The sequence below is a fragment of the Asparagus officinalis genome, chromosome 7 (genome assembly GCF_001876935.1).
Source record: "Asparagus officinalis chromosome 7, Aspof.V1, whole genome shotgun sequence".
In the NCBI taxonomy this organism is placed as follows: domain Eukaryota; kingdom Viridiplantae; phylum Streptophyta; class Magnoliopsida; order Asparagales; family Asparagaceae; genus Asparagus; species Asparagus officinalis.
In genome coordinates, this window is record NC_033800.1 from 131,964,216 (window position 1) to 131,977,623 (window position 13,408).

Below are 13,408 nucleotides of genomic sequence, written 5' to 3' on the forward strand. Positions count from 1 at the left end.
CCCCCGCCGACGTCAGCCCCACCGTTGATCGCTCTCGCCGCCGAAGTTCACCGAAAATTATGGCATCGACAATTTTAAGGTAAAAATCTTTAAAAAAATTCTCCTAATTTTTTGTATATTCTCACTATGAAATGGTGATTACTTGTAAAAAAATTAGATTTTGAATTATTTATGAATTTTGTGAAGAAAAATTAAATAATTAAATAATTTTGTGTATGAAGTTAAGAGGGGGAATTATAAAAAATTGTAAAAGTTAGTGTTATTACAAATGTTTGATATTTGGTTAAAATTATAGGTTTTTAAAATCGATATTAGAGGATTTAATGGAACATGGTAAATAACATTTTTTTACCATTTTCGTGTAATATTGATATTGAATTTTTTTACTCTTCAGAGGTAATGATGAACGATTGGATCGTAATTTTTTGTTCATATGATGGGAAGATTAACTATCTCGAAAATAATATGCTCATTTATGAAGGAGGTGTGACAAAGCCGTTGTTTATATCAAAATCGTGTACTTTCGATGAATTGGTTAATGACTTACATAAACTTACATTAACCAATTCACATGAGTATCACCTCAACGTTATTTGTAATTATCCTGTTGTGGGGAACATAACAACGGTATTAAAATCTCAAGTGACTATGATACGAGTCTTATTGGAATATTACATGACGAGAAGCGTTCGGTGGAATTATTTATTGAAAAACATCACAGAAATTTGGGCAAATCGGTGAATCACGACGTAATATACTCCCGCATGTTGGAGGACCTTAAAATTGACTCCGCCGACTTTTTATCTCTACAACAAGATGTAGGCTAGACACAGTCACTATACTTGAGCGATCCTTCGCTTGTGAGCACTTCAAATACCTTTGATACTAGCGCTCCCCATGAAGTTGATAATGCAAGTGTCGAATCCGAGGATAATGATGAAAAGGATGACTTACAAATTAATAGCATGACGTGTTTGATGGATTGCGATGAATGGGGACAACCACTATATTGACGGATGTTATACTAACGATGAGTATGTCGGGTTAGAGGATCCGTCGCCCGATAAACTTCGTGAAAAATAATGGATTGATAACTCCACAATGGAAAGTATTACTATCGGCACTGATATCGTTGATGATAAACAAGGTGATGACTTCTCATTCAAAAAGGGAGACCTATTTGAAAGCAAGGAGAAATTGATTCATGCGCTTCGTTTGTGGACTATCCAAAAAAATATCAAATTTAGACAAACAAAAAGCAATGCAACAAGCTATAATATGATTTGTTTTTACCGCAAAGATGGCGAAAAAAAAAGATAATGGTGGGCACCATGACGGCAATACGAAATGTCCTTGAAAGCTTAATTCACGCTTGGGTGTAAGAATAGGCGGGCAATTTAAAATCACACACTACAACGGACTCCACACATGTAGCAATCCTCGTTTAGAGATGAATCATAAGCACGCGTCCGCCTCTTTCATATATCGATTGATTATGCCTAATCTAAGGGAGGATCTTGATCTAAGACCAAGAGATATTCGTCTTTTAGTGCATAAAACGACCAACTTGGATGTATCAAAAAACAAGTGTTGGAATGCTAGGAGGAAAGCGATGATAAAAATATTCCGGGATCGGAACAAATCTTATAAGATCTTACTACATTATCTCGAAGCACTCAAAAGAGAAAATCCGGAGGCAATCTATAAAGTATCATCAGACCCTGCTGATGGCGGAAAACGACGGTTCACAGGTGTATTTTGGTCTTGTATTGAGGGTTTTAGATATTGTCATCCTCTTCTTAGCATTGACGGCACCTACTTGTACGGTAAGTATAAAAACGTATTGCTTGTTGCAACCATAGTAGATGCAGAAGGCAGATTATTTTCTTTGGCGTTTACAGTGGTTGATGTTGAAAACACAAAAAATTAGGCGTGATTTTTTGCATGCATTAGATATCATATCCCTTTAGTGTGGAGGCGCAGTTGATTACATTCATATCTGATAGGATGAAAGGAATTTTAATAACACTCCAACGACACTTCCCGTCGCCCCATCAACATCGTTATTGCTTGCGACATATTAGAAACAACTTCAAGAGGAAGCATGAAAACGGGCAGGTTCAAGATCTTCTTTGACAAATCGGCTGTGCAACGAAAAAATTAGTTTATGAGCAACTACGGAAGAGGATTAAGTTCATTTCACGAGCTGCACATGAATGGATCGAAACTAGTTTGGATCCACACAATGTTGATAAGTGGGTTTTATGTGAAGATGTCGAGAAACGATTCTGTATGATAACTACGAACGCTTCTAAGAGTTTCAATGGTGTGATTAGGGGAGCACGCGGTATGTCAATACAGTTACTAGTTGCAAAAATATTTTAGAGACTTAATAAATTCTTTCTCCAACGTCGCACACTTGGTGCAAATATCTCGTCAAAGCTCACGCCGAAGGTTGAAGACATATTAGCAGATCGGATTGTGCATGATCGATCATTTCGTGTCGTATAGTATAGTTTTAATGAATGAGAGGTCATTGATGGAATATTACATAGAGAAAGTCGCTCTTACAAAGTTAATATGCTAGTGGGTCACACTTGTACATGCACTTACAATGTACCGGAACTACAATGGCTTCCTTGTTCCCATGTAGTCGCGGCTTGCTCTGATCTACATGGTGGTGCGAGGATTTCACATTTTACATTCGTCGCAGATAAGTATTCAACTTATAACTATCAACAAACATACAAAGAGATAGTCGATATTGGGCACAAGACGGGCCACAAATATTACCTTCTTTGTATAAAAGATTAGCTGGGCGTCCTCGTTACGTACGAATTAGAAATAATATGGATGATGGTTGAGAAGGAATTAGGAGAAAAAATAAGTACAGTAGATGCGATCAACCGGGTCACAACAAAAGCAGTTGTCCAGCTAGGATTAGGTGTTGATTTTTAATTTTAATGTTTGTTCCTATGTGACATTCGTATTTATAATATGTAACCTTCTAATATTAATCTTTGTTCCCATGTGACATCCATATTTGTAATATGTAACTTTCTAATATTAATCCTTGTTCCCATGTGACATTTGTTTTTTTTTAATATGTAACCTTCTAATATTAATCATTATTCCCATGTGACATTCGTTTTTTGTAATAGGTAACCTTCTAATTTTAATCATTGTTCCTATATGACATACGTTTTTGTAATTCGTTTCCTTCATTTTCCAAAACCCATTTTCCTTCACTTTTTTGTGTTTCCTTCACTTTCATGGAAAGTGTTTCTTGTGTTTGTTTTTTTTTGTGTTTCCTTCACTTTCATGGAAAGTGTTTCTTGTGTTTGTTTCGCCAAAAAATATGGGCTGAAAGTACTTTCCACCTCACTTTCATGGAAAGTGTTTCTTGTGTTTGTTTCGCCAAAAAATATGGGCTGAAAGTACTTTCCACCACTTTTCTTAGTTTGGTTCAACTTGAAAAAAAAAGAAAACAAATGATGTGTGAATAGATTTTCTCACTTTCTAGTGTTTGGTTCAAATGAAAAAAAGAAGTATGACTATGATCACCATGGTGTGCTTACCACCTTTATAGCATAAATTTATTTCCAACATAAATTGAGAAGTGAACATATATCAACCGTCACATAAATTAGAACTAACATGGTATAAATTAGAACTAACATGAGTCGCGATAGAACTAACATGGTATAATTAGAACTAACATGGTACAAATTAGAACTAACATGGTACAAATTAAAACTAACATGATATATATTAGAACTCACGTGGCATATATTAGAACTAACATAGTACAAATTAGAACTAACATGAGCCGCGATAGAACTAATATGGTATAAATTAGAACTAATATGGAATAAATTAGAACTAACATGGTACAAATTAGAACTAACATGAGCCGTGATAGAACTAACATGGTATAAATTAGAATTAATATGGTATAAATTAGAACTAACATGGGTACAAATTAGAACTAACATGAACCACGATAGAACTAATATGGTATAAATTATAACTAACATGGTACAAATTAGAACTAACATGGTACAAATTAGAACTAACATGGTATAAATTAGAATTAATATGGTATAAACTAGAACTAACATGGTCACAATGGTGTGCTTACCACCCTTATAGCATAAATTTATTTCCAACATAAATTGAGAGGTGAACATATATCAACATGGTGTGCTTACCACCCTTATAGCATAAATTTATTTCCAACATAAATTGAGAGGTGAACATATATCAACCGTCACATAAAAATATTTAAAATTTGAGAGGTGAACATATATCAACCGTCACATAAAAATATTTAAAATTTTGAGGGACTAATTTACAATTTTAAAAAAAATTAATGTAGTGATTTGCAACATATTCAAAGATTTGTGGGGCTAGTACCTAAATCATATAATCATCTCATATAACGAAGAACCAAAATGTTCAATGAACAAGACATAATTAAATGTCATAACAACCAATTGATTACAAGTACATCGATCGTCAGCATGTAATATCCAAGACTGAATCAAGGCTGAAACCAACTTGAGAGAAACCAAGACTCGAACAACCCAAGAAACTAAAACTAACATGGCATAAATTAGAACTCGCATGACATAAATCAGAACTAGCATGACCCCAGGTAAAACTAACATGACCTCAGGTAGAACTAACATGGGTGCAGAAACTAGTACTCACATGGCATAAATCAGAACTAGCATGACCCCAGGTAGATCTAAAATGACCTCTGTTAGAACTAACATGGGTGCAGCTAGAACTAATACGGTATAAATTAGAACTAACACGTTATGAATTTGAACTCACGTGGCGTAAATTTGAACTAACATGGGCTACGATAGAACTAACATGACTTTTATTAGAACTAACGTGACCCAATTCTTATCTAACACGACGCCAACTAAGACTAGCATGACCCAAATAATGACTAACATGAATACGACTAGAATTAACATGAACGCATCTAGAACTAACATGGTGTAAATTAGAACTAACATGAAAGAAACTAGAACTAACATGACATAAGTTAGAACTCACATGACATAATGAATGTAAACAAATTGTTCTCCATCTACTACCATCTCACTGTCAAAATATGAATGTAAACATAGTGAAATAGCCCTCTTTGTACTCTCCGACATTTGCATATTTGTAAAATAATTTAATAAGACAGATATATAATTAATAGGTGTAATATGTTAAATCTTCTCACAACTTCCAATTGCAATCCAGTCTAATCTAGTCTAATCCGAACCAAAACAATCTCTAATCGCCGATGCTCGATGCTTCATCAACCGACGTTATCGGATCTGGATCCAAATCTTGATCAGAGCTCCGACAGGTTCGAATCGACGGCGGAGATCGATCGGACGCTCGCTTATGAGCAGATTTTGCGAGGTTTTGTTCTCTTGATCAGATTTGGCGTCGGTTTTCTTTTGTATTTGTTATTTGTCGCTGTCCTCGGGAAGGCGAGGGAGGGGGGAGGAAGGCGTCGGAGAGGTAGATGATCTCGAAGTTGCTGTCAAAGGAGAGGACGGAGCCGGAGGGCTGGAGGAGGGAGACAAAGGTGACGAGGCCGAGGCCGCTGAGGAGGGAGAAGTCGCGGCGGCGGCGGCGGAGGGTGGGGGAGGAGATGGAGGGGAGGTCGGAGCCGGGGGAGAGGCGGAGGATGGAGGAGCGGAGGGCGGTTGGGGCGTCGTTGAGGATCTGGCGGAGGTCGTTGTCGTTGAGGATCAGGAAGGAGGAAGAATGAAAGGGAGAGAGGGGTGACCAAAACGAGAATGGAAAGGGATGAGGAATCAAGTTTTTTTGTACAGAGAGAAAATGGGTGTTTTCGTTGTAATCGGGGTTTTTTGAGCGAAAAATTTTCGGGAGAGGAATCTGATGTGGCACCCCAATTTTCCTTCACTTTCCTTTTAATCTTTTGCAAACTAAACATATGATTGTGGGGGAAAACAGTGTGTCAATATTTTGATGGGTCACTTTCTGCCCCTTTATACATTTTTTTGACCAAACAAATAGGTCCTAAGAAACTTGTGTAGGTGAAAAGGCATGATGGACTATGATAAACAAGCATGGTAATGGAATCATACTCACCTAGAAGACCAGTTAACCTACATATATCTTCTACTCAAAAATTCTTGCGAGATTACATGCTATCACGCCTTATTTCCCCCTTTTTTATAATTTTATTGACATATTTATATTTGCAGTACCAAAATTGTCCTCAACCTCGTACCAGAACCAAAATGACTCATTGACTGAAATTCGCACACAACCTTTAGTCGACATATAACTCATTCAGTTACCCTTCCTAGTTTAGTTGATGAGAACGTAATCCATACATGTAAAAGTCCACCGAAATTTACACAACCAGCAATATCTCCTTTCAAAAGTTTCAAGAAATCATAGCTTCTTCCAGCTTCAAGTCCATCTCAAACATGATAATGATCACAATCCAAAAAAGTTAAAATTTTTGTTTCGAATTCAGTTCCCTCTAAGTTCCCTAACCTTCTAAGAGCATCTCCAATCATACCCTCCAAATTTCACCCTCTAAATTGGAATATTCTAGGAATATTCTAATTTGGAGGGTACAATTTGGAGGGTTGCTCCAACCCACACTCTCCAAATATTTTTCTTTTTTTTATTTTTTTTGTCAAAAAAGCCATATAAATTAATAATGTTGGATATAGTTTACGTTAATAATTTTATTGTTAATAATTTATTTGAAAAAAAAAATTATAACATTATGAAGGTGTCGATGAGAGCTTTAAAATGAACCTAATATTAATACTGTAATACAACATATTAAAAAAGAAAAAATTCTGAAATAACAGTGAAAGCATACATCGATAGAACAATAAAGCAAATATTAACCTCTAATACAACATATCATAGGTCGCAAACATAAACCTCAAACATAAAATATGATAAGAGACAATTAAAATTCTGGCAGGCCATTATCGTTATAACTACCGATTCCATCCCGATCTCTCGATGAACCCCCATATTCATTTTTTCCTACAGAACCAGCTTCTCCCGCAAATTGAGAAAATCCTCCTTGATTTCCAGTGGGAAATCCATATTCGTTTTGTCCTCCTACAGCTCCTCTAAGAAGATCAGAAAATCCTCTTGGCCCTCTGGAGGAAAATCCATAGTCGAATGATGGAGTTCTATATTCCTTTCTATTCATAATTTCCTTTTTTTTGTTGATAGTAAGCATGTTCACTTTGATCGACGATCTTACTGAGATCAGTCAACATAATTTGTCTATCCTCGCTTTCACGCTGAAGAGCTAATTGTTGGTCACGTTGTTCTACTTCTCTAACTCGCAATTCTAATTTTATCTTTTCATTTTCAAGTTTCATTATCATCAATCGCTCTATTTTTTCCCTGCTCATTTCACGTTTAGCATCCATCTCTTGCATACTCTTAATAATTCCCTCCTCAGAACTAAACTCCGCCGAATTTTTTCTCTGTCTTCTTTTTCTTTCTTCCAACAGGGCGACTTGCTGAGCTATCCGTGGGAGACAGGCCATCACTCATGTCCATAAAACTTTCCCTCTCCGTGTTCGACTCTGATCCTTCAAAGATGCTCTCAACTGCATGATTAGATTTAGGGTCAGCCCATTTCTCGGCATCCTTGAGGATCGTCCAAACATGATCGAATTGAAATATTTGAGGTATCCCACTACGGGTGACATTGCACGGTTGCTAAGGAAAGGAGAAGAGCGTGGATTTCTAGGATTGTTGGGCAGTTTAGACTGCATGTACTGGAAATGAAAAAACTGTCCAACGGCTTGGGCGGGATAATACTCGTGACGTCGCGGAGGCCCAACAATGATTCTAGAGGCAGTAGCCTCATATGACTTATGGATATGGCATGCTTTTTTTGGATTATCAGGATCTAACAATGATATTAACGTACTCCAATCTTCAAATTTGTTTGACCAACTAGCACAAGGTATTTCCCCTCCTGCTAATTATAGTATTTTAGGAAAGAATTATGATACATGTTACTACTTGGCCGATGGGATATACCCCAAATGGTCCATTCTTGTACAAACAATATCCCAACCACAAGGGCCTAAGAGGCAGCTCTTTGCTGCTATGCAAGAAGGATATCGAAAAGATGTAGAGCGGGCTTTTGGTGTTCTTCAGTCACGATTTGCCATTATTAAGGGATCATCATGTTCTTGGGACAAGCGGAGACTACACGACATAATGACTGCTTGTATTATACTACATAACATGACTGTGGAGGATGAACGCGATGTAGAACCAGAGATTATTGTTCATGACGAATTTTCAAGACCTGAATAGATAGATATTGATGATGCCGAACGATTCCAACAATTCATTGATCGACATAGGAAGATTCAAGATAGGGAAGGTCATTTTATGCTTCAAAACGCACTAATTGAACATTTATGACAGAGGCACGGCAACGAAGGAATATAATTTAAATATTATAATTTATGCTTGTATTTTCTTATGGGGCAAGTTAAATAGATCCATGTATTTAAAATTTCATGACTGATACTTATTTATTTAATTTAAAAATTAATAATTTTATAATAATACTAAAATAAATTAATCTTAGTTTCATTTTAAAGATCTCAACGAGCCCTTTCCAAATATATAATGATTTCAAATATTAGATTAATAATTTTTTAACTATATTTATTTGAAATTAAACATCTAATTTAAATTACTAAGAAGGATGGCAAAGTGGTAATTTTTAAGAAATCAAATAGTTAAAAATGGCAAAATTGTAATTAATAAACCATGAATAGTGTTACGGAGAGATCCTCCATTTTTTCTCCTCACCGGTCAAACTTGGAGATCTCCAAATTTGGAGAGTGGTTGGAGAGGTTCCACTCTCCAAATTTGGAGATTTTGGAGATATAGAGGCCGGTTGGAGATGGCCTAATGCCAGTGTAGTGCACACTATTACACAAATTTGAGTATCACGATCAAAATCTCATTCTCTTTTCACAGTCTAAACAGCCAGGTTCGGCATTTAGTCAAGAAAATTTTCCAATCACGCCTCAAAAAGCCAAATTTAACTGAAATCTCAAACTCAACGGAACGGTGTTAAAGATCCGCTCACTTAATGCGGCCGAGCTTCTCGTCAACGGTAATCGACTCCTCCGACAAGACGCTGAGCTGCTCCAACGAGTAAGGATGCTCCGGATCCCTAATATCCCTAACGAAATCTGTCGAGCTGAGTCAAAGGAACCCCCAAACCTACTCTCCAAGAACAAAAAAAAAGAAAGAAAATGAACGAAAAAGACGGATCGAAAAGGATATCAAAGACGTCGAGGGCGTCGACGGCGGCGTCGCCGGAGTGAGGATCGTCGGCGCTGCGGGAAGTCCGGTCCCTGGTCTCGTGGACGATGGGGTTGGCGTTTATTAGCCCTAGAGTCATCGCTCTCCGTGATCGATTTGTTGCCCTCTCGTTTCTCTCTCTCGAGTCAATCAAGCCGGTGCAAGGAAATTTGGGGGGCTGGGAACGTGGTACCTCCAATGCTGTGGGCTCGTCTTCATACCGCTCTCTGACGAATGGGAAGTACAGTGTACTTGTTGACAACAGAATATTATATTAAAAAATGGAGAAAGGAGGGGGAGCTCTGTGCTCGGCAGCTGGGCACTTTCACCTACTTTTGATAAGAGGAAATTTTCAAAACAGTTCTAATAAGTTTTTTATTTTTCAAAATCAACCCATTTTTTTTTATCAAAATCGACTCATTTTTTTACCACGTGGGTTTAATGAAGTTCCTAAACAATCGGGGTTGCCAATCCCGACTATTTAGGACATAAAAATTTCGGGTTCAAGAGTTCTAATTGGGGTTTAATACCCTCCTAAACAGTCGGGGTTGTCAACCCCGACTGTTTAGGAACTTCATTAAGCTCACGTGGTAAAAAATTGATCGATTTTAATAAATAAAAAAAAGATGGGTCGCTTTTAAAAAATAAACACCTTTTTAGGGATGTTTTGAAAATTTGTTCTTTCTCAGATGTTAGTTGGTCCCTCGGAATCTTTGAAATTGGTTTCCTGAGTCACTTAATCCTAAAGGGCCTTGCAATTTGGTCCTCAGGCAATGTCTTTTTAAGGGTTATTCGCAATTTCGCGGCCTGATGTTTACAATTTTTTTTAAACTTTGATATCCCAAAAATTTTAGACACTTCGATGCCCTAAAGTCTACACCCTTCTGATACCCAAAAGTAAAAAGGAGTCGAAAGGGAAAATAATTTATTGAGATGAAGCTTAAAATTTCTGTACAGGATCGTAGGTCATTAAATTACATAAATGGTAACATCTTTTTCGTATAAGAATTACGATATGATCGAATCAAGTCTTTGGTTGTATCTTTTTCGTGTAAGAATTACCATAGGATCAAGCCAAGTCTTTCTAAGAAAGTAATCTGATCAACACGTTGAGGGAACACATACCCAAACTACAGTCAAGAGTATAATCATATATAATCAGAAAATGGGATAACCTAGCTTGCAACGTGTGTGTGCGTCTCTTAGTCTCTTTGTGTGTGTCTGTGTGCGTGCGCGTGCGTCTGTGTGTGTTCATGTATCTATCTATTTCTCTCTTTCTCTATACACACACACGCGTGCATAACACACAAAGATATATAAGCTCTAGATTCTCAAAAAACATGCAAAAATATTACTAGAGGAAGAAAAGACCACATGTGTTAATCCCAATTAGTGACCATACGGCAGAAAAATAGATAACTTCCACTACGAGAAAGAATTCACTTTCATGAGCATGCCATCTCTCATCTAGAAACTAGACACAAAAAGTTACTCAGATACGATACTCACATCATACTTAGTTGCCGAACTCTACATTCTACGTAAATAAAATCAAAGCAACAATCGAATAGCAGAAACGTTACCTATAAGCTGGAACATCTTGGTCCTCTTCCAGGAAGTATTAGCAGAACATGACCGCGTGGGCAGCAACATGATAACAGTGGGATACTGGAAGCCTCTTTTACATAATTACAAGTAAGATGTCAACCAAGCCGACATTTCACTAAGCCAGAAAAGTTCAGCCCGAAATCTCTTGCTTCCTTTCATCATCAATTGCATCGATAAAAAGACATAGTACTATAAATTATGGGGCAACATCAGCAAACTGGAAATGGGTTATCATACAAAACCAAAATATCCAACAAAAATAACTGAATATTACAGACAAAAAAACCTGTTGCCCAAAACTTTAGGAGACTTTTACAATCACTGACTAGTTCTTATAGCTGCAGCTCCGTGGCGTCTCTCTTTCTTATATCTAGATTGGTCCGGATCAAACCCACCTTCATCAGCGCCATAGACAGCCCATGAAGGGGTGACAGCCATGTAATCTTCCGTCTTAAACGGCTTTCCAGAAGCCACCTTTATGCCAACATGAACTAATCAGTATTGGCTCTCACTAATATTATTAAGGGATATAATTGTGAATGACCAAAATAAAAAACCACCACCACCACCACCCCCCCAAAAAACCCCTACACATCTCGAGTGAATCTTTTTGGCTATTTTACCCTTGGAGGGTCTATTTCTTTTTAAAAAATTCTTTCTCTAGGGGCAAAAGAGTCAAATTGGGGGTCTATCTACAACAATAACACTAGGAGGATAGAGTTCAAAACAACCAGACTACAGACGTAATTCACGATTATCCCTGTTATAAACCTAAAAAATCAAAGATATGTGCTTCGGAGACATATTACCAGCTCGTGAAACTTTTCATAGTCTATCCACGTATGCCATTGACCATTGACCTTGAACTTATCTACGTTTGCAAGAAGAACACAGCAGGAGTGAACGTGCTCACAAGCAACCTCATATCGGCCATTGCTTTTGGCAGCCAACGTTTCTGAAAATTCTTTGACATCAGAATGCCAGGGAACATTCTCCATTGTGAGCTTCGAAGTTGCAGACCTGTAAAATAAACAGGCAAAAGGTTATTAAACAAAGAGATGACAATAAGTAGTCATCCATACAAAATAAACTATGTTACGCACGATCCACAGTATGTGACACCCTTGATTTCAACTAGATCTGGTTTTCCAAGGTCAAACAGGTTAGCATATTTATCGATATCTTCTGCATTCCATCCTTTAACCAGAGTTAGACGATATACTGTTCGTTGTTCTTTGTGGTGTAAAGCTTTCAGAGAATCCTGTCAGAAATGTTGCAAATACCATGTTAAAGCCATATCAAAGAGACGACTAAGCCCTTGGTTTCTGCAGCGTAGATATTGACCAAAAATAAAAGACGTAATCTAATGCAATGAAAGAATAATCGATTGAAATGAAAAACAACTTCCATGTTCATCAATTTGCAACTAAACTTTTTTATTATGATAATAATCCTACTGTAGACAATGTGCAACCCATTTTTTCAGTAATGATAGGTGATAACAAGCAATCTGTAGAATGATGTAACCAGTATGTATGAAATATCAGAAGCATGATAAAACATGAGCAGGGTGCGAAATATTTTCATTTCTTGCTTGGATAAAGAATATTTGTAGCAGTCTGGAAGGCTGGAATATAAATAAGAACAGAGAAGAGGAGAAAGAACCGAAGAATATATGACCTAGAGAAGAGGGTAACACGACTTTAATCCAAAAATACTTGTCATCTTTCATAGTAGAATATGGGTCAAAGTTTTTTGCAAAGTGAAGATAGTTAGTGAACAAAGTAGATATGATATTAAGGATAAAGATCCAAAGAACACTCAGAAAACACAATTGATGAAAGTGGTAAAGGACTAGTTAGGATGATGCTCACCAATTTGAAGTAACCAAGAGTTTCTAGATTAAAATAATAAGGGTTTTAGGGCTGGATTCTCGTCTTTTTAGGGGAAGGATAAGGGTGAATATAGTTTTGAATTCAGAGATTTGAAGAAAGGTACGGTTTGTTTTATTTTATATGTATACTCCGAGTTTGGTTATCTCCTCTCTATAGTTCTTCTTCTATCCAGTTCCAATACTCTTTTCTCTGGATTTCTTAATTCAACTTCAGAAAGCAAGGAACTCCTTCCGAAATCCAACTTTTCTCCACAATTAGCCACTGTTCCACCTTTTTCTTCCACTGATAGCACAGTAATCAAACAACTCTAAAAACTACTTTGTAATTAAAACGCTTATGTTACAGTAATTTGTCTTCGTCACTGACACCCCACTGGGCTTGCTTTCAACAAAATCTTCAACTATGTACATTAGAAACATGCACTTTGAAATGGAAAATTCAGATTTTTAATTCCTTCTGGTCACATACTGCCACTAATAAAATCGACAATATCAGCCCGAAGAAAATGTATAACCTGAAGTGTTTATATATATAGATATTGG

At 36.9% G+C, this 13,408-nt stretch overlaps 1 protein-coding gene across 1 annotated transcript; it reads right to left on the minus strand.

Annotated features, from left to right (window-relative positions):
• Positions 11,101–12,253, minus strand: LOC109850972 (S-adenosyl-L-methionine-dependent tRNA 4-demethylwyosine synthase-like). Its single transcript, XM_020421064.1, has 3 exons — positions 12,075–12,253; positions 11,781–11,991; positions 11,101–11,445 (listed from the first exon to the last, which is right to left on the minus strand). Exons 2-3 carry the CDS (start codon positions 11,967–11,969, stop codon positions 11,290–11,292), a joined length of 345 nt encoding a protein of 114 aa, XP_020276653.1. The 5' UTR covers positions 11,970–11,991; positions 12,075–12,253; the 3' UTR covers positions 11,101–11,289.

Excerpts from the sequence above, each read along its gene's own strand:
- LOC109850972 (XM_020421064.1), bottom strand. The coding sequence starts at position 11,969 with ATGGAGAATGTTCCCTGGCATTCTGATGTCAAAGAATTTTCAGAAACG. Across the intron at positions 11,446-11,780 it reads ATGAAAAGTTTCACGAGCTG|GTGGCTTCTGGAAAGCCGTT; the intron begins GTAATATGTCTC and ends GTTGGCATAAAG.